Below are 22,452 nucleotides of genomic sequence, written 5' to 3' on the forward strand. Positions count from 1 at the left end.
TTTTTGTGACAGCAGTTCTTGATTGAAGGTTATTTAAATGATGGGTCGACTCGCAGGTTCGAATCTTATAATTCGTGAATTTAGCATCACAATATCTAATATCAATCAATAAAAACTCGGTGAAAGAACCTCCGAACATTGATTGGTGGTTCAGTTCTTTGAAGTGCGATTTTATTTTAAAGGATGAAACCAATAATGTAAAGTTCATCTTTAATTACTTCTACTGTAGCCTCAAATGACCAGTCTCGATCAAACAAACCTTTCATCCAATATTTCATCTGATCGTCCACCATGGATTTAGAGCATTAAACGTCATCATAAACTTGTATGATCACATTTGTTACCATTTGTCAGAATTTTTCAGAGCCATGTTACCTTAAAAGGTATTTGAATGCTTTAATACCAAGCGATCATTCTGAGTAACTAATTTCATGACTCTAACTGTACAGTAATCTGTACTTTTGATGGATTTGACATTTGAAGTGAAAGTATTTTCATTAAGTCAACCTTTTGATTTATTGATTTTCAAATGTAATGAATAGAAGAGATGAAATCAAGATCGATTAAACCTCCTTGATGATAAACATTTAACCCTGCTGAATATAATTTCAAATGGGCTTTCCTTTAGTTGGTGAGTGAATAAATCGTAATTTTATCAAGTAAATCTTGATCAATAATCAACAATCGTTTAGTTAATAGAAGATGAAACAAACATTATTCAAAAACAGGTTAAATTCACTGAGCAACAAAAATGTAAACAACTCGAGGGTTGATTAAGAAATAATAAAGTGTAGAGTGTCGGTCCCTTGAAAATTAACTAAATTGTAAAAGCCACAAATTTTGACTTAAATTGTAATCAAATTATATAAAGCTATTTATTTAATCGATCAACAAATTAGACAATTTCTAAAACTGTTTCAGCAAACTGTTTCAATATAGAGGAACCATGTTTCACTTATTCAATATCTCAATTGGATATTCCTGTTGATGAAGTTGATAATGTACATAATAATAAATGGATTTGTGTTGAACCTTTTCATTTTATCATTTGCACTTTTCCAGGTTACCCACATCATGTATACCCTGGCAACTGTACCAACTCAACATAATTACAATTTATATTTACTTTTATTACTCTTTCTCTTATAACTGGTAAATGTAATTGTAATCAAGCCAACATTTTCCTCTGGTAATACATCTTCAGGTTGATGCTGGTTTCAACTTTTTCATGTTGATCATGAATCAAACTGACCTACCCTGATATACATACTTGCACAAAGACTATTAGAAACAAGTGAGCAAAAAGCAATGAGAAAAGTTCAATTAATGATGATAATAAAACATTGAAAGGTTTCACACCTTTTCTCATCATGATTATCATCTTTTATTACACGATAAAATGAATGGCATTAGTTTTTTTTATTCAATTATAATGCAAAATAAATCTGATATTAAAGATTCGTTTACAAGTCTTTTCGAGTTGAAATTGAATTTTAAGAAATGCTTTAATCTTTTTAATTTCATCAACCTTTTCCTTCCAATTTACCTCTGAATAAGATTATTATTAAATTATTTGCTTCTTTATTTTACCATGGATAAGAGGAAATTTCAATTAACCATGTAAACTATTTTTTTCACCCATCTAATTGGCTATGCATTATAAATGAATTATAAATGAAATGATGAAAAAAAAGAAGCGAAGTGAGATGAGAAATTTCAATGAAGTGTAAACATTTATTACATTTACGGGTAAATGTGTTGAAAAGATGAAGATGTAAATGATGTTGTTGATGATAATGGTGATGATAGAGTTGTAAGTGTTTTTTTTCTTCGTCATCAAAGACAATTTGGCAGATAGAAAAAGGAAGATGAAAAGATGAGATAATTAGAAAAATTAATTTCAAAAGAAGAGCTCTATTCATTGTAATTGAGGTTTACTTTTCTCTTCATTTGTTTAACATCATCCTCATCCGTCTTCAATATCATTTTACTCTTTAGCTTCCTTTTAATCTTGATAATCTTGAAGATGTTCACCATGTAAACAGGCGGCAAGTCATGCATCTCTCAACCTAACAGAGTCACTCTTCTCGGATCAAATAAGGCTTACACTAGAGGTACTTAACGTGCAATAACCGCGATAAAATTACTTTACTTTGGCCTTGTAAGACTCACTAGTCTATCAACCTCTCAACCTAACAAAGTGCCTCACACTGCATCAAGTGTAACACATGTAAAGGATAATTTTCACGTCAAATATTTACATTTTTCCTCTTCAATTTCATTCTCAATATTATCATCTTTCCATCATTCACATTTCACCCAACCTAATCATATTTTCATCTTGTCTTGTCTTTTGTACTATTTTTTGACTCAATTTCAAAACACACAAGAGTGACATGAAAAAAATACATAATTGATATTAAAAAAAGGAGACGAAGTTGTAACTGAAAAAACAAACAACACGACAAGTTGAGACAAGTGTTTGCCTAAGCATCTTTTGTTACAAGCAAAATAATTTCATCATGTAATTGTTTGTTGATATCATTCATATCATTCTTGCCTATTATTGACCGTTAATAATGAGAAGACAATTTAATTTTCAGGAACAATTGATGAAAATTTATGAATATGAATTTTTGCCTTTCATCATACGCTTTGTCTGTTTTCACTGTAATAATGAAATGGATGAGATGATAATTCTGGATAATAATCTTTGCTCATCAACATGAGCATGATAATGATTCACGGAAACATTAAGACATTTTGAATAGCAGATTAATTATCCTTTAGCTTTGTTTCAATCATTAATAATTAAAATGTCCAAATGTTTATTCAATCAATGGGATGCAAACAACTTGTTGCTTTACATTTAACAATTGAACCCGTCCAATGTTAACGTTATTAACTGACAATGAAAATATATGATTAAGATGGTATTAATGGTATTATTGAGAGTAGATTAGTTTTCAGGTTATTATTTTTCATTCTTATATATTACATTGTATTAATGGATCGATAATTTTTGCTTGTATTTTGCCCAAAAAGTTAATGAGTATGTGTACATCAAGAGATGTCATTAGATGGTAATAATGGTTCTTCAATTCAATTGCAATCAAAACTATATTTACAAATTGTTCAACTGTTAATTTAGCTTCTGAAAGTCAATTTTCAGACTAAAATTTGGCTTGCAATCAAAATGTTTTTAGGACCAACATTCATTAATCTTTGTAAGTCTTGAGTTAAGCCTTAAAGTCAAAGGTAACATTTGAATTTATTTACTCTTCTTATTAAGATTAGAGTCTAATTAGCCATTGATTTTTTAATTTGCCTTGTTAAATGGCACTAATTAATGGTAATTTTGATGCGACGACAAGCAAAAAAATGAATCACTTTTATGACATCGAGTTTGGGTTTTATGGTTAAACTGGTCAACTTTGGTTAGACATTTTAGGTTAAGGTTTAATGGTTGAACAGGAAAAAGCAAAATAAAAATGGTCGTCAAGATTGACAATGATATTCATTGGTTTTTGGTAATGTGACTGTTATGATTAACAGTTGATGAATAATTTACAAGATAAGTAACCTTTTTTTGGGTTTTGATGTTAATTTAAAGAAACAAAAAAATGTCCAAAGGTAGACAATTAGTTTACTTACCCTTGAAGATTGACTAGTATTGTTTCCCATTTTGAAGTCACTTTTTTCTCCTTTTGGTTTCCTTCAATGTCTTCAACGTTTCTATGTTTTATTTGTGTTTCAGTGTAACAATTTGATTAACAATAACTGGTTATAACAACAATTATTATTAACGGTCACAATATTTTAATCACCATTTACAAGTGTGCTGAACAATATGAATTGATATGATAATGGATTGAAAAAGATGAGGTAAAAACAATAAAATGTGACTCCTTACTGTTGATGTTTTTACCGTTGGTGGTTTTTGTGGTTGATTGTAAGGTTGATTGTGAATTTGATAGTGATTGGATAAACATTGTATTAAGCTCGTTTAAAGGTTTAATCATGAAATGGACAATTTTGGTGTCGAGTCTTGATAATTGGTGAACACATGAATACAGAGAAAGAGATAGACGTAAAAAGACAGTTAAATGTTGAATGCTAAACAGACGGACAGGTAAACAAATAACATGGATGTGTGTTAGTGTGTAAGGTTGTCGATGGTTAAGGTTGATGATGACGATGATGATTCCAGTGACACTGTTAAACAACGTAAATGTTGTTAATTGTTGACAGTAAGATACATTATCTTTGAATAAAACTTGAAAAAGGATTGCAGGAAAAAGCAATTAAATGAAAGTCTTGTTAAAAGGATCAAATTTTTTCTTCAACTCTTTTCACCTTCGTCTTCAATCTCATCTCATCTTGAACATTTTATATTTCTTCATCATTTTCACCTCCATTTTTCAGGTAAATATCACCTTATTCTTTGATTGAACAACGAAAAATTCAGCTTTATCTTTTTACTCTTTTTTCCTATTTTTACCTCTTCAACTTTTTCTTTTCCTTTTCTTTTTCTTCTTCTTCTTCTTCTTTTTTCCTATTCTTCCAGATATCTTCTTCTTCCTCCTCTAATAGTTACAACGGATGATAATTTGAATGGTGAAAATGATGATAGTCAAGAGAGAAAAAGAATGGAAGAGAAAGAGAGAAAAAAGAAAGACTTGAATTAGGAAGGAAAAGGATAAAAGGTTTTGATTAGGTTGATCAGGTTTGATGAGAGACAATAAGTGATATGTTTGATGTTGATGTTGAATTTTGAGTTGATTATTATAATGATTATGGATGAAGAATGGTGAAGAGGATGGAAGAGGATGAAAGAGATGATCAAGATTATGAGATGGATGAAGATGATGATGAAAATGATGATGATTAGTGGTCCAAGTTACCAGTAAAACTGTTTTGTAAAAAGTGTTGGGAATAAAAAAATAGATTTATTTGTGTATTTGAACACAGGGAAGACAAGTTAAAAGCGTTTGCTTTTCTTTCCTTTTTTTCCAGTTTCCTTTAATTTTTCTGTTTCTCAGCTTCGAGTTGCTCGGTGTTTTAGTTCAAAATACCTGAAGGAGAAAGAGAGAGTCAATGTGAGAGGATCAACATCATCAGCTCACTTCTTTCGAGGCAACTTCGAGAAACATTTTTACTCTTTTCCCTCAACAAATGGCAATTGAAATGTTCACGAATCAAACGCCATCTTTACTTCAACTCGAGATCTTTTATTTCGATTTACCTATCAAACTTACCTGCATGGGTAAGATCAAGAAGGTAGGGAGAGAGGAGATAAGGTTAAAGGAGGTTTAATGGTGAAATGAAGGTTTGGAGGTTTCATGATAGGTATTTGGAATGTTTGGTTTGAAAATGAAAAATTGTGATAAGTTTGTTTTAATAATAATTGAGTGTTATTCATTTTATTATTAGCAATCAACTTTAATTTTGGTTATGATAATAGTTTACAAATGAAATGTTTAATGTCATTGAATGCACTTGAACTGAATTACAATTTTTGAGTTTTTTTCGGGTTTAGTGAATTATATTCTTTTGTTTTGCTGTCTTGTTTGTGTGTGTGTGTTGCTTATTTGTTATCAATTTAAAGGTAAACGGAAACATGATTCAAGAAAAGTGTCTGGATCAGGTACCAAATGATGAAGTGCAAGAACATCAATTAATTCATAAAATGATTGGCAAAGAAGTAAATCTTGCTCATAAAATCGTAACAATTTGTCACCATTTTCCAGGAGAGCTTGATCATTATTTCGTATGTATTCAGCTAAAGCCAGGGTCCAGGTTTCACAGGAAACACCCGAGTTTTCATCAGCTTTAGGCAGAACCATTTTAAACATTATTGAATAAAGGGAATCGATTAGAGCAAAAAATATCAGTGATGATTTGTAAACTGAATAATCAAGCGGCCGATTATCAATCAGATGGTTTGCTCCTTTGGGTGTAATGTGGCGAGCTTGGGCAGCAATTAATAGACGCTTTAAAAAGGTAAGTCGATGTTTTTTCCAAAAGAAGGGAGGATGAATGACCAGAGAAATTGTTGTCCAATAGAAGGGACTGTCAGCTTCAAATGAATTTTCAACCCATTTGGACGGAGGCAAATCAAGGAAAGAAGCTGTAATCTTTTTAGACTCTTTAGCTGCACATCGTGTGGTGTTGATAACATAGAGAGCCATGTGAATCATGTAGGGTATTAGGTGAATATTTGATTGAGGTCCACCACCACCAGAGTCCAAAGAGAAAGATTCTTCAGAAGCAAAACGAAGCAACAATAATTTTAAATCGTGAATGGTACACGAATAGCTAATGTCTCGACGACCTGTACACTCTTGAAGGTAAGTATTGTGACGAGCAAGGCAAGAAGCAAAGGCAGATTCTTGAACTGATGGACCCCAAAGGGGCAAAAGACCGTTACACTTGGTACTGGCATTTTGAAGAGCAGCCGATTCCCATTCATCTCGTCCTCTTGCATGCCTCACAGCAGCCATATGACAATCAACGTGAACCACATTGAAATGAGTTACAGTTGAGTAGCCCATGGTTTTTCTGGGCTTCAATTCAAATTGTTCAATTGGACATTCCTTGGTAAAAGTGTAAATTCCAAGTACCTTTGAGGGTTGAAATTTGTATCCTTCTCGACAAATGATGCAACTCAAACCTTGCTCTTCACCCAAATCTTCAACCTGCCTTAGGATGGAACTTTTGGCCATTACTTGTCCACGTTCATTTGCTTTCATTCCCAGTTCACCCAGTTGTTTCTGTCTGACTGCCATGGCAAGTTTCTTTTTCTCTTCTTTAGTTTGTTTACGAACGTGTTCAATCTTTTCTGAAACCACCGAGTTTTGATATTTCAATGCTTCCAAAAGCATCTCAGCTAGACTGCCAACATGAGAATCTGAGGAAACTTGTTCAAGACCATGAATAACAGGTATTGATTCAGCTGCTACAAGCATTTGACTACTTGGATGACCAGAGCAAAGACCGGTTAACATACGAAGGACATATTTCAACACTGGTCGTTGAGTAAATTCTTTCCATTCTTCTGATGTTGCCAGAAGGGCTGATTTAACGGGAGGAGCATGAATTTTGAGGTAAGCCAGTGCATTGGAAACGATGTCTTCATTTAGAATGAAGTCTTTGAGACGATTTCCATTTTCATTTTTCTCAATTCCATGAAGCATAACACAGAAACAATCGATACGGAAATCATTTTCTGGTGTATGATCAAAGTCGAACTTGTTGAAATTGAGGTGAGGTCTAAAGTGATCTAAAAGAGTTGCCATTTTTTCTTTATCTCCCAATGTTAACAATGGTATTACTTTCATTAACATGTGCATGACATTGGTGTTGTGTCGCACATTTTCATGTTCAGCAGCATTGAGAAGAAATTTAATATCATCTTTTGCACCACAAGTTTCATGATAGAAACGATCATACTCTTCTCGAGATTGTTTTGAAGCTTCAACTAAAATACTTTCCATAATGACGAGAATCATTTCCAAGACATTGGGTTTACCAGCCGAAGAGAAACCTCCTCCAACACAAGAAGCCAAATCATTGGGATCAGCAATAATGGCCATTTTTAAGGTATTCAAAAGGACATTGATTGCTTTCAAAGATGGATCAATCAAAGTTTGACGATTTTGTCTAACCTTAACACAATAGTCAAACAATTTAAGTAAAACCAGGAGCAAAGGACGACTTCGTGCAGACAGATCTTGAATTACAGCAAGCCGTTGTAACAGCACTTCCAATCCACCACATTCACTCATTACATTGGCCATTTTAAATACTTGCTCATTGTCAACGTTTTCATTGTTTTTAGAGTCCAAGGTTTGAATAAACTCTTCAGTTGCATCTCCCATTAAACCTCTCATCCGATAAATTACCCTCATGGCCTCAGTCTCGTTGTTTTCCGTTAACCAAATTTTCTTGTACACTTCTTCCACTGGTAAATCCAGACTGATAATCTTGTTACAGACTAGCAGTTCCATGCCTGAATCATCTTCCAATAAGGCAATTAGCTCACAATCTTGGCAGATTTTGTTTTTAATGTCTCTCATTAAAGGACCCATTCCTGGTTCGGTTGATGGATAAGGATTGCCAAGCATTCGTCCTTGTAAGAAATCTTCATGTTGGGGATCTTTTTCCAAATTGATGAAAAATTCAGATGTATCATTTTCTTCGGGATAGATTATGGAACATAGGCGTTCAAAAATGAACACTGGTGTTCTTAGATCATCTAATTTACATTTGTTAACAGCTTCAACGCAAACAGCCATAAATGAAGAAGTTTCACTTTCAGTTCCAGTGGTCATCTCTTCGAGCAGCTCAAGTAAATTATCTTGAGTTTCATCGATAATTTTGGTTCGCTGGACAACCAATTTTCTTAAGGAAAGATATCCATTAAGTATGAATGCCACTAGACGTGATTTGTATTGTTTGCGAATCGACGGAACGTCAACAAATACTGTGAGAAGATCAACCAGCATTTTCAAGGCACATCCTTCAGAGAGATCAGAGTTGAGCGTTATCTCTTCCAATTCATTCAATTTTTCAATTTCATTAGTTATCAGAGAACCCAGGTGAAGTAAAACTCCTTTCAAGGCAAGATAATATTTCCAATGATCTTGTCGGATAAGACTGTGATAAAGGGTGAAAAATTCTTGCGAATATTCACGAGCAATGCCAAGTTCATCAAGATAACAGGTTAAAATGTCAATCAATTCTTTTCTTCGACTAGGGGTCTGGAATAGGGCTCCAACCAATGAGCAAGCCATTAAACGAACAGTTCGTGAAAATTTGTTGAATAAAACTGATCGAAGCCAATTATTTCCAATGAGTTTACATTCAATTTTGAAATGACCTTTTTCAATTGTCTTTTCCTTCCACCGGTTTCCATATTTTTCCATTAAAAAGAATGAGCGAACAATTTCTTTGGATTTTCCTAGTTTTTCGCGAGCGCCTGATACGGAGGGAAGAGAGACGCAACTTTTGGCACATCGTTTTTTCCAAACATTGAAATTATGATCATTATCTTCAGCTAACCATTTATTAAGATCAACACTAATTTGACTTCCACGAATGGTCATACCTGCCATTTGTTCAATGGTTTTCTCTTTTTTCTTCATCACGAAAGAATCTGGTTTGATAAGATTAATCAATAATTTTAAACACGGGAGTGTAATTGATTCAAGGACAGAAGGACTGTTGCAGGATAAACTGACACGGAAAAGACGTAAAACACAACGGAGTCGCTTTTCCCAGCACGAATCTTCTCTTTCAAGGGAACAGATGAGAAGAGCAATCTCATGGCGAACACTTGAAGTTAAGTCGTGTCGCATGGATGAGGGTGACACTAGTGAGGCAATTATTTTGTACATAAGCATATCATTGAGTTGGTCAGTAGCTTCAGGGTTGTCCAAAGTAAGAGTAACAAGCAACTGGCGAACTTCTTGTCGCACAGAACTGCTACCGGTTCGTAAATTATAATCAACCAATTGTTGCAACAACCCACTGCTACAAAGTAATTTTCGGTATTTGAGTTGAGTTCCTAAGGCTTTGAGAAGGGTTATACAAAGTTCAACAACGGCACAAGCACATCCATAACATCGACCAGAAGCTGAAGCAAGAGAAACAACAAATTTTGAATCACGCCGAGTGGCACTTCCTTTACCATTTGGTGATACTTTGGTTGTGGTTGTTATGCTGTCTCGTTGAACATTATCATAGTCGACTAGCTCCTTACGAGAGGCCAAAACTTTTTGAATGATTTTACTAAGCTCATCAAAGGATCCTTTACATTCAACACAATATTTATGAGCAACTTGTTGAATAGCTCGATTAACATGACTCGATGAATTGCTAGTTGGAACATTAATTGGACCAGTTGAAGGGTAACCAGATCCAGAAGGCACAATACCTAAAGCTTCATCCGACATTTTGTCCATAAATCCATGCTCTTGAATACGCAATAATAACAATTCTAGAGTTGGTTTATTGGCAATTAATCCTTTATACACTCTATCAGCTTTTTCGAGAAGTGTATTAATTGTTTGAACAGTCTTTTTGCGATCTTCTTCATTCTCAATTGGATCAACCGAAAAGGTTGGCTTAGCTGTTAACGTGTAATCAAACTTGGCATATTTACTGAAACCACAAGAGTTGCACAAAAAGGGATCTTTTTCGTCATAATTAATGGATCTACACTTATGACACTGGAATACATTTTCACCGCAATTACCGCAAACACCAGGATTTGCAGGGACCGAGGCTGAACAACGCGGACATTGAAGAGTTTCAGAGGAGGCTTGAATGTTTTCGTAAAAATCTGCATATTCAATCATCAAATTACAGGCAACAATGGGCAGAGGAAATTCAATTTTAACTTCAGTCTGTCCAGAGGCAAGTTGACATTTTTTAGCCTTGTGCCATATTCCGGTTTTATTTTTAAGTTCAACAACTGAATGAACGGATCGGTTGTTGTAATAGATGATGAGAGTCTTGACCATTTTGGATCGCTTGATGTCAGCAATTCGTAGAGATATTTTAGATATTGTATGGCTTCCGACAAGCTTAACAATTTGAGTTGTTGTAGTGAATCGAGAGTCAACTTTGACTGATGACAGCTTCATGTTACTGTAACTAACTTCAGGGTTATTGCATACCAAACAGGGTTCGGATTCAAGATAATAACCATCAAATTCAACTAAATTTTGCAAGCTGTTGTAAAGGGCTGAATTTGGATGATTAATGAGTAATTTGTTTTGGTGACGTAAAATAGAGAGGGCTTTATCTCTATATTCAACTTCTTTCTCTTCGGGTATATTTGATTTTAGTGTAAAGTAAGCCAGCAAATCTACAAATTGACCAGCTTTACGACCATAACAGGGAACTTTATCCCAAAGAGACCACAAAATTTCCAACAATATTTTATGATGAGCTGGTTCATCGATATTTTTATACATATTGAAGATCAGTGAATGAGTTTGCATTCGGAGGGATGATGAATTTGACTCAAGCAGAAAACATTGGATAAATTGATTTAACAGTGTTCTATCCAATTGAGTGATAAATTGTTGGGCAAGTAGGGCTGCTAAATTGGCTTGTTCACGACTGGCAATATCAGTAGATTCAGGTGGCATTGATGATGATACAGATGTGCTGCCTTGAAGTATAGTTACCGGAACTTTGATGCCACCTTCAGACTTGACTGAGCTGGACGATTGTATTGGCCTGCATAAAGCATACTGTAAAAGTTGAAGGAAAATTGGTGAAACTCCTTCATCCAGAAGGAAACTAGCACGCATGAAAAAGGTCAATGTTGAAATGTTGCGGCAGAATTTTTGCCAATTCAAGGTTCGAGAAGAAGCAATATCACAGCATGCCTTGAGATGCTCTATAAGAACTATGGTAGAATCATAAGTTAATGAAATAATGACTCCCTGTCTTCCAGTCGTTTCACTTGTTTCATTGAAACCTCCTTGTTGGCAAATTTTCTTTATCTCATTGAAATGATATTCCAAAGCATGAAAATCACGAACTTGGCGATATTTTTCCTTTGATCCACAGATAAAGTTAAGCAACTTGCGAACCTGTTTACGAATCATAGGTGCCAATTGAATCATCATATATTCACAAAGAACATCTAACCAGGCATGAGGAAACGCTATTTGTTTAGTAGCTGAATAGGAGTTTGATATTTTCTTGATCTGATAAGGAAGCTTTAAAACCATCTCTGTTAACAGCTGAGGATAAGTGGCAAATATATCATCAGAATGACTTTTGACAAATTGTTTTAAAAAGAAAGGCGACATGTCTGGTACTGGAGTAAGATTTCGAGGTTTTAAAGGTGCAGTTGTTGTTGGAGTTCCAGTTTGAATTGGTTGCATGGATTGATTGAAACTACTTCGAGAAGATGATTCAATATCGGGTTGTATGTTTTTCCAATAATCTTTCAGGTTAATAAGAGTCTGTAAGCAAAGGTCGAGTGTCTCTGAATTTAAAAGAGATTGGGCAGTGTATAGCGAACATAACCCAAATGAACTTTCAGCTGGATCATGGGTTGACTTAGATGAACCAGAACTAGTTGATTTCATTCGAGTCATTAAAATACTAAGAAGACGCATAATTATCAGTTTAACTTCATTCTCTGGGGTTCGTTCAATCAATTGTTTAGCATCACGGCAACCATGATGAAGCTCATTGATAAGTGCATTGAGCAGAGACATGAAAACTGCTTTATCTTTTTCAATACTGCAATCTAAATCGGATGATAACATGACTATAACTTGCATCATGGAAACTGAATGGATTCCACCAATACCACGAATCTCGGAAAGACTGCCGACAAGTTTTTCGAGAAGGTAAAGTCTTATATTGTGTAACTTGTGACTGGTTGAATCGGGCTTTTCACTTTCAGTTATTTCTGATCCCGTTTCTTGTGATTCACGAGGTTGTCCTTTAGCAGCTGCATCATCACCATAAGTTGAACTGCGACCAGAGGCAACATGTTCACCAATAACAGATTCAACGCCACTCGCTCCACTTTCAGATCCTCCACCATCGGCCACATTTTCGGTTTCATTGGCAACAGGACTTGTTCGTAAAGTTGATCCATCAGTTGCCGCAGTGGATCCTTCGTCATCAGAGCCAGCAGCTGATGCTGTTGTGTCTGAATAATGACTTCTATCCTCTAAACTACCTCCTCGTTGTGAAGATGAAGGACCTCCAGATGAAGAAGCAGCTGACTGTTCAATCACAGATAAACCTCGAGCTGCTGCAGCTTGTTCTTGAAGACTTGAAACAATAGCGAGGTCAGCCATTGGATCATCTTGATCGTCAACGTCAGGAAACTCTAGAAGAGGTGCATCAATAACTCTCATCAATCCTTGGGCCGCGACTTGATCAAGTTCTTCAATAAGCTCGAATTGCTGTTGAATAAGATGTTGAGAGAATGGGTCAAGATTCATCTGATTATCAAGACTAGCTGGTTGGTCGGAAGGCATTGAAGATGCTCTAGCAACATTTGAGCCGGTAGGACAAGAACTACTTGAACCGGGTCCAGACGTAGAGATAACACTCTTGGGTTCACCGGGAGCAGAGGTAGAGGCTGAGGCGGTAGCTGAGGCTGCCGATGAAATTGAAGTAGGAGCTTTTCGTTTTCTTACCTTTGGACTTAATAAACGTATAAGTGCTTGTTTAGCTCCAAAACTTATAACCGGGTTTTTGCAGAGGAAAAGTTTCATCAACAATTGTGAAGCAGTGCCAATGTTGCTAACATCGACCAGGGTAAAGGCAATAATAATTTCGACAAGAACTTGGACAGTAGCTTCAACGTGAACAAGACCAGAAGAGGCAATGGATGTTAATAATGGATTCTTGGGTCGCATACAGTAAAGTTTCCAGAAGGTATCACTGAGGTAGATGAGAAAAGAATCACCCGATTTTCCATCTTTACTGGCAACCGTTTCGACAAATGACACAGATCTTTGTGGGGCTCCTAAAACGGAAGGTCTAGTTGGTTTACTTGGCCCTTCAATGGACTTGGCTCGGCTTAAAAGTTCGGAGCAACTTTTACTAGAGCTTAAATCAGCGTTATCAGATTGATCTTCGGTTAATCGTTGTTGCTCTGATTGAGTCATAGCAAGGGTGAGGCACTCACTGAATTTGATGAGATTTTCAGGTCTTGATATGGCAATCGATTTAGTCAAAATAATGAGACGATAAAAAGCTTCACCATCTAATTCGCCGGCAGCATTGGCTTCTGACAATGACTTTATCACATAATTGAGAATTGCAGCATCTCGGTGGTTATTGAACGAACTTTTATTTTGGTGCAATGTGAGTAAAAGATATTTGATATTTTGATGAACAGGAACTGGAAATGGATAGGTAAGAAGATTGGTTACAATCTCCAAGGCTTGTTTGTGAATTTGTTGTTTATTTTCTAACGATGTTCCGGCAATTCCTAAAGTAAATGAGCCATCAAGTACTTCCAACATGCAGCTGAGAAGTCTGTCTAATGATGACAATTGGGTAGCATAAGGTGAAGCTAGACTCATTATATCAAAATCGGAGACATTTTGAATCATTGATTCAGTTCCAGTATTACCAACATTCTCAACATCTTCATCAGGCCAGGCAAAGGCTTCTTTAGTTTTTCCATAAACTTTAATTGAGTCAACCATTGTGATGTTGTTTGGATCACCACTGGCACCAAAGAAAATGCTTAATTTTCGATCAGCCATAAGCGATTCTTCACGAGTGAGGGGAAAATCATACCAACGATTTCGCGTTAAGTAGACATGAATAGGTCTTCCAAAGATTTCAATATAAGATGGAACTTTAATGGTATCTTGAGTTCCGAGAAATATTCTCACACCAACAATTACCATGGAAGGATCGTTATTTGTTACTTCGACGGTGAAACCTTCTGGTTTGGTACTTGCTATGTACATACCAGTAGCGTTTAGACGATTTTTCAGCTGTTGGACGTTATAAACTTGCAGAACGTCATTTCCACCGTATTCAATATCGGTTAAAAGTGTACAATGTTCAAAGAAATCAATTGGAAAACTAACAGTTCCTCCGGATGTTGTTCCTCCAGAATTGAGTTTATTAGGTTTGTTTGATTTTCGTTTCTTTGACGATTTAAGACCTAATGATGGTAAGCCAGATCCATTGGTAAAAGCGGAACAAAGAGATGGCTGCAACCAGAAATTGGTTCCTTCTGGATTTGCCATGTAAATTCTTAAGCTACCGTCTTCACACAAGAGTATCAAAGTTGTTCTGAGTTCTCCTGCTGATGTTGTATGTCTAACTGGAACCATATCAGTTATTTTGGATTTCGTGCTGGTGAATTGAATCTCATGAATGATAATGTTTTCAGTTTTTATCATAAAAATTACAGGATGACCTGTCGGTTGACAGACAGCACAAACAAGTCCAGGATGACCCTGAATTTCCGACCATTGACATAAAGGTTGCGGTCCAGGTGCAGTCGAAGTTGGTGATGAAGATGAACTTTTTGATCCACCATTAGAGGGTGGCGAGGCTCCATGATCGCGATTTGGGTTTGATAATTCGATGGGAAAGAGATGAGAAATCTCTGATGTTACTTCAGTTAAAGCAGCAACAAAACTTTTGCCGTTTGAGTAGCTCGTAAAGAGAAGTTGCAACATGTGTGAGTAGTAAATAGAAACTCCACCAGAATTTATCTGACCTCCTGAGGTTTCTCGGATATCAGAGTGTTTTACATCAAGCACATTGGTAACATAAAAAGGCCCGTGGCGAGCAGAAGATTCATCACTCAAAATTTGTGAATAAATGTGACCAGCTGATGATATTATAAGAATGTAACGCTGATTTTCAGTTATAACAAATGTTACATCTCTTATTTTGCCAGATGGTAGTAAGAAGAAGAATTGAGGTGAAATAACATCGACACTTAAATTGTAAACTTTAACAAAATCCATGGTAATCAAAGCTAATTCAGTTTGAGTTCCTGGTAGCCAAACTGACTTGATTAGATAATTTCCAGCTTCAAGCATTGGATGTAAAACAAGATGACCAGATACATTGCCGTTGGGATTGAAAGTGAGAACATGACAATCTTTGAGACCACAAACTGCAAGAAAGTCTTCATTGCAAGGATTAGAGGCCATTGAAAGAACAGTGAAAGGTATAGGCGCTGAGGCTAATCGTGAAAGGGTGAACTTTTTCTTTGAACAATCAGCCTGTTTGAGAAGAGTTGATAGTTGAAGAAGAGTTATCTTTCCTTTTTCATGGCTAACAGCGAGGTGTTGACGTTTACCAAAGGGCGAGACAAGAGCACACATTGCAACTCGACGAATAACATTTGTTGATACAAGTTGACGAATGGCTTGGCCTTGTTCACCTGAATAGCTTAATCTGACATTTTCGAAAGCTCCTTCTTGAGAACCTAAGGTTGGTACCATAAGCGCATCATTATATTCAATTGATTTAGGTTTCTCGTGCAGATCTTTTAGAGATTTTTTCGCTCTAATGGAACAGCCTATCGATGAGTTTGCTTGACAGTTTTTAATAATTGAAGGAACTGTTACATTTAAAAGATCCAATATAGTTGAGCCTACGTTTCGACTTGTTAAAAGGGATAACAATTCACGTTTCCTTGATTGTAATTGACGAGCTAAAACTTGATATCTTGCATGACTCTCAGATGACACTTGACGTTTGATTCTATCATCAGCGGAATCTCCATCAGGTGATGAAGGGCGTCGTCTACTTTTATCTTGACTACATGAATATGCCGGTAACCGATAAGATGCTGTTTGTTCATTATCATGGCTATTTTGAGTTCGTTTGGTTAATGCCAAGCAAGAGCCATCTTGTTTAGCACCACAATCACAGAAAAAGGAGCCATACTTGGAAAAGGTGACATCGTGGTCTTTGTGGCAAACTTTGGCACAAACTGTGCAAACACCTACCCCGTCAATTAATTTACAGGTATGACAATGATACCAATGCTGGTTCATAAAATTTTTCAAAGTAATGGTAAAAGTACAAAGCTTATTGCACAAAGAATCTTCATCTGATTCATCTCCAGCTGATTCATCATCATCAAGGCAGGTTAAATCATCTACCCACTCAGATTCTAGATCAAGTCCACTAGATTCATCTGTTGGCGAAGGTGGCCGATCAGATAAATTATTTTCATTATTGAGAAGTTTGAAAGCTTCGAATACATCAGACAAATAAGATAACATATAACAGGTTGATTCAATAATAATTTGATGGCGTCCTGCAGTGACATTGTTTTCCAGTTTTTCTAGCACATCTTTCTGAGAAAGATATTTACTACAAACATCTAACCAACCAAATACTGCTTTAACAAGCTCAAAATGACCTGTTCCTGAACCAGCACTAGCTAGTGTAGTCATAGTGGCAAGTAAATCAGGAAAACCTTTAGCATCTAGACTACAGGATAGCACGATTGATGCAATAGGTATCAAGGCAGAAAGAATAGATTCGGCTACTTCTTCATCGACGGTGGAATTTTCCTTAACAATATATGATGTTAAACTTTGAAAGGCTTGTCGATTTTCTTGGGTAATGAAATTATATTCTCCTAGATCACTTTTGTAACAAAAAAGCTTGTTGAGCCATGCTTGGAGATATGTTTCATTTTCTTGAGGTGTAAAGTTTCTTAAATGAGTGAGCGAAGAGCAGAGGCGAACCAAACTGATCGAGTCCGAATTTTTCTCTGTCAATTCAAACAATTTGACAAGAAATTTCAAAATTCTACTGGAGTAGGCTGATGACAAATTTTTTCTGGATGCAGATGTAATCAAGCTCACAATACCACGGTTTTCACGTTTAGATGGAGAGGTTTCACTTGACGTTTCATCGGCATCCATATCACAGAAGAACTTTTCAAGGGCATTCTGCCCAGCAGATACTTCAAGTAGACTTTCAATTAGTTTAATACATTCAATACATATTTTCTCATCAATATACTGGCTGTGTTCTGTCAGTATGGCAAAGCTATGGTGAAGGGCCACAATATAATTTGCACAAAGAAATTCATCACTCTCACGAGATCCCCAAATACTTTCTATAGCTTGATTGCAATGATTGTTGAATGATTCAAGGGTTAGATCAAGGCCTAAAGGAATCAGGATTTTGGCAAAATCTTCTTTCAGCTGACTTTGGAAATGGTTGGAGCCATTAGAAGTTGACCATAAAAATATTTCTTCGGCAGCTTTCAATAAAGTACTGGTTACATGCTTGAGGTTTGCGTTTTCTGTAACGAAACAAGATTCATCGGAGGAATAACTAGTTGTGAGCGCACTAAAATGGAAGTTTTGTAATGAAAATGCAAATGTCTCTGGTGGTAAAACTGAAGAGGTGAATTCTTTACGCCAAAGAGATCCTGCACTTGGTAAATTTGATTCTAATTGAATAGTATTCCATTTGTCTACAGCTTCAAGTAAGCTCTTGGGTAGATAATTGACAATTGACATAGCAAAAGGACCCAGTTTACCGACAGCTTTGACTGTTGTCATTCGCAGTAGTGAATCATATGCTTTCAAGGTTTTTACATTTTTCAGATTATCGTCCTCATTAGGTAAATAGTTAAGAATGGTCCACCTTATCTGATGAAAGAAAAGGTCGATCAACTGAATAATGTTGGGCAAAATTTCAGCAGCATTGGTACGAGTATCATTTAAACTCTTTGATTCTTGACTTGTTAATCGACCAGTGTCAGTTTCTCTTCTTTGGATAGAGGATGTAGTAGTAGTATTACTAGCAGATGTTGATAAAGATGGGGTTGAGCTATTCTCATTGATCACACTTAGACAACCATCCAGACAAATCATGGTTTTGATGACCAAAGTTTCCAAAACAAACATGTCATATCTTGCCATATCGGCAATTTTGACAGGATGGCTGCTAAATTTCACTTTCATCTCACTGAGAAGATGACTGATAAATTGATTGAGAACTTTGATGCTAGATGAGAATGCTTCAGCATTTTTGATGATAGATTCATTCTGGTTGGTCTCATTTGAAGGTGACCCTGCACAGAAGTTAACAAAATCCATTGAGATAATCAATTAGTAAAGAGAATTTTATGAATCAAGTGGTACAACGCAATTTTATGAATAAAGGGAAGAAAAAACAGGAATAGAGAGGAAAAAAATTGAGAGAGTAAGGAAATAGAAGACAGAGAGACATTAAAAGACAGGAAGAGTGAGACTCAAAAATACAGACAGGGGAAGAAGGGATAAATTAAAGACTTTCGATTACTTACCATGGTCTATAGTGTGATTATTTTCAGACATCTTGTTGATTATTATGTCACCAACAAGACACAATATAAAGAAATATTCACAACATTAGTAATTTTTGTTAAAACAAGTACAAATAAAATAAAACATCAATCAACCCGAGAGAAAAAATGAGTAGAGTTTAACTCTAACATGTTATGGGTATTGCATTGTTGAATGGGAGACATCTAGAGGATAACATTTATCGGATAGCTCATCCTGTGATTGGCGGTTATTATGTTTTTTCATTTTTTATAATTTGTCATAATTTAGCGCAATTTTAATCTTTTAGCTAATAATTGATACGTTTGTGTAATTTTTGACTCATCTATTTAACGATAGGGATAAACAGTTTCTGAGCATTTGTGAAATACCAATATGGAAGCTTTATTTCAATCAGTTTTGGCGTTCAATCAGCGAAGTTACTCTTTTCGTTTAATACAAACAGCTTAAATCAAAGAGTACAGCTATTTACTCTTTGGCTTACATGGATTTTAAATTATGCTCATAGGTATTAGATTTAAAAATTATTTCTTTATCTATTTTCTCAGGTAGAATTTTATCAGGTCAAGTTCTGAAGCCTTCAAGCATCGACATTCAATTGATTTTTAGTGCTGATTATTGATTTGGTTTTTAAAATTCATTGAGACAGTTTGAATTGTATTGAAATCAATTTTATTTTACTCTTTGGTTACAATGGATCGAATACACCTCTGAAAATTCAAGCCTATTTGCTTAAACTGATTTTATTTACATTATGTATCGGTTTCAAGCTCTAAATGATAAGATTAATGCATGTTTTAATCATATTGTTACTCCTTTCATGCAATAAAATGGCTGAATGTAGCATATGCTGAGACCCAATTTTCAGAGCTGTGTATGATTTATTTTAAAATTACAGTGAATTTACAATGTTTACAATGTACAATAACATTAGATAATATAATAAGAGTGTTAAACATAACAAAAAATTAATTTTAAAAGCAGCTGATCGATTTTCAATCAATTAGCTCTTCACCAAAATCATCCATTGATTTCAATTCTTGAGGCAGATGAGCATCTATTGAGCCTAATTCACTTTCAATTGAATCTTTACTTTTTCCTTTATGAGATTTTACACTCTTGCTTAAATGGTGTTTATGAGTGGATAAACGTCCCCCATGAATTGAACCATGATCAACTCCTTTATAACTAGATGGATGATAGGATAATTTCATTGAATCAGATTCATCATTCCAACCACGTATTGGCTTCTCGTATTTGTCAAACTTCATTTTCTCAATCTTCTTGTCCACTGAGGAAGCTGATTTACCGGCGTCACTTTTCCACTTTTTAGATGATTTCTCCTTCTTCCCATGTTTCTCCATCTTTTTACCCGATTCCTTGATTGATCCACCCTTTTTCTTGGATGATTCATAATGAGATCCACCAGCATCACTGGCTAAATCCTTTGAAGATCCAACCTTTTTACCCTTTTTACCCTTGTGGTGAACAGATGATTGCCATTTTCCTCCTTCTTCCTCCTCCAAATGACCACCCTTGTTCCAATTCCAGGTTTTCATAATACCATCACCACGATTCCATTTCTTATCCATACCTTTATCCTTGCTTTTATGTAAGTCGGATTCTGCATGGAAACCATTTTCCTTTTTAATTTTATGTTTACCTTCACCAAGGTACATTTCAGCATCTTGTTTGGCTTTATCCAATTTACCTTTGCTTGAAGATTTCAGATTTTTCCACCCATCAGAGTCAGCTTCCTTGTGAGATCCATGAGCTTTCTTATATCCAGAGACTTTGGAATCACTTTCTACATTAACATCAGATACTTTATCCACAGAAAGATCGGGCAATTGTTGAGTCAGATTTACTGAATTGAAAAGCACAAGCAACAAAACATAAGAACAAATATTGATAATTAACTTCATGATGAAAATTTTGGTTGATAGCCAACGTAAAATGTTAACAGATTACTGATAAGTTTTTATAACTTTACGTGCCTTTTGTTACCCAAAATCCGTTGATTTAAAGAGGTTAAAGGCGCATTACGAAACCCTAGCAATCTGTTTCTTGATTTGTTGATTTTTATAAAGCAATAGTTGCGCGCCTTTAGTCGGCTGATACATTACTCTTTGGTTGTGTCTAACTGTTGCATTTTTTTTGTCTTTTGTGCTTTTCTATTTTAAACAATTGTGTTGAAAGTTACTTTTTTTATTGTTCTTTATTTTTTTGTTTGGCCTATCAATTAAACAGGCGTAAAAAACATCGTTTGGTAAGTTTTCCAATATTGTGCCTGATTCCCATTAGTTGTATTGTAAGACCTTGGCTTTTTTCTTTCTTTTCCACCTTCTCTCCTTTTCAGTTGCTATAATGTAATAAAGAATGGGATTAATTCTTATTTTATTATCTGAGTCAGGAGTAAATCACACAAGATTCAAGTTTTACTGTGGAGCAAACGAATGAAGGCTCATCTGCAAAGAGTAAGGTAGCTACTCTACTCTTTGCTCATCTGTCTGTTTTCTTTATTTTGATTTTTTATCCATTTCTCATCTCTGTCAACAATTTCTTTAAATTGTTTATCTGTTGTATTGGGGTTCAAATCACAACCAAAGCTATGGATACCGGTGATCACAAACTAGACCATGATCCTGTTCCTATTTTGCCAGAAAACCAGGAAATATCTGATAAATTACGAGTCTTCTTTCGAGAAAAAATTCAATGAAATCCATCTTACATTGTCCGAGTTCCTGATAGAGTTAACTTGATTGGTGAACATTTTGACTACTGTGGGTTCGGTGTTCTTCTTATGGCAATTGAACAGGACGTTTACAGCTGATTTCCGTTTCCATTTTGGTAGTTGCTTCTTCTTTTCCCGCAGCGGAAAAACTTGCAACAAAGCTGCTACAGATGATTACAATGCAAGGATTCTCGAAACTAAAGTTACCTCTCTTATGATTGCTGACCATTGCCACTCAATCATGAAACCTGGTCACATTACTTACCCCACTCTAGCTCAAATAAAAAATCAGATGAACAAAAATTTCGATGAGATGCTTGAATTGTCAACGAGTCCATTCAATGGACTCCATTGAGATGGGAAAAGTTTAAAAGCTTTCAGATCTTATTAAGCATTTTGATTTTACAGATTCGGAAGAACTCGCTTTTCTGCTTTCGAACGGATCGACCTGTACAATGGAGAAAATGCTAACAATTATGCGTGTCCTGCAAAATTATGGACAATGCTCATCATGGACAAAATTCATCATAAAACAACTCATGTTAACTCAGAAGCTCAAAGAGTTTAAAAAGTTGTTAAATTGTGCTCAAATCGTAGTCTATCTGGTGACCAAATCTTGATTGAAATAGGACAATTGATGAATGAAAGTCATGATAGCTGTTCAAATCTGTATGAATGCAGTTGCCCAGAAGTGGATACATTGGTTGCTCATGCTAATTCATTTGGTTCACTCATTTGGATCAAGAATGACTAGAGCTGGGTTGGGTGGTGTTGTCTCACTGGTACCAGAGTAACTGTCCTCTCAATTTCACGAATTAATGGCCCAGATATCATTATTCACAGGTGTTAGTCTGCCTAGTCAAGGAAAAATCATCTATATCTAACCTT

General features: G+C 35.5%; 3 protein-coding genes across 4 annotated transcripts in view; all 3 read right to left on the bottom strand.

Moving 5' to 3' along the window:
- The window catches only part of LOC107369662 (cGMP-inhibited 3',5'-cyclic phosphodiesterase 3A), a 36,880-nt gene extending 32,278 nt beyond the window's left edge, over positions 1–4,602 (bottom strand). Inside the window, exon 1 of the mRNA XM_015937638.3 lies at positions 3,655–4,602. Within this exon, the coding sequence (XP_015793124.2) occupies positions 3,655–3,684 (30 nt within the window). The 5' untranslated portion in view covers positions 3,685–4,602. The remainder of the gene's footprint in view (positions 1–3,654) is intronic.
- A 789-nt stretch (positions 4,603–5,391) lies between these two features.
- poe (E3 ubiquitin-protein ligase-like protein poe) lies at positions 5,392–19,002 on the bottom strand. 2 transcript variants are annotated; one of them, XM_015937589.3, is made up of 3 exons: positions 18,812–19,002; positions 13,185–18,577; positions 5,392–12,947 (listed from the first exon to the last, which is right to left on the bottom strand). In XM_015937589.3, exons 1-3 carry the CDS (start codon positions 18,840–18,842, stop codon positions 5,598–5,600), a joined length of 12,774 nt encoding a protein of 4,257 aa, XP_015793075.2. In that variant the 5' UTR covers positions 18,843–19,002; the 3' UTR covers positions 5,392–5,597. The 2 variants fall into 2 exon arrangements, with proteins under 2 accessions (XP_015793075.2, XP_015793074.2); XM_015937588.3 differs by having other exon boundaries at positions 5,392–18,577.
- A 689-nt stretch (positions 19,003–19,691) lies between these two features.
- Positions 19,692–20,956, bottom strand: LOC149093334 (uncharacterized). The gene has a single exon (XM_089269799.1). The coding sequence runs from the start codon at positions 20,753–20,755 to the stop codon at positions 19,826–19,828; it is 930 nt and encodes a 309-aa protein (XP_089125925.1). The 5' UTR covers positions 20,756–20,956; the 3' UTR covers positions 19,692–19,825.
- Positions 20,957–22,452: the final 1,496 nt, after the last annotated feature.

The sequence above is a fragment of the Tetranychus urticae genome, chromosome 3 (genome assembly GCF_039701765.1).
Source record: "Tetranychus urticae isolate SD_2017Ah chromosome 3, NJAU_TeUrti_SD_1.0, whole genome shotgun sequence".
Taxonomy (NCBI): domain Eukaryota; kingdom Metazoa; phylum Arthropoda; class Arachnida; order Trombidiformes; family Tetranychidae; genus Tetranychus; species Tetranychus urticae.

Coding starts and splice junctions, on each gene's coding strand:
- poe (XM_015937588.3), bottom strand. CDS start 18,842: ATGTCTGAAAATAATCACACTATAGACCATG. Junction 18,578..18,811: donor TAATCACACTATAGACCATG/GTAAGTAATCGA, acceptor ACTTCTGTGCAG/GGTCACCTTCAAATGAGACC.
- LOC149093334 (XM_089269799.1), bottom strand. CDS start 20,755: ATGAAGTTAATTATCAATATTTGTTCTTATGTTTTGTTGCTTGTGCTT.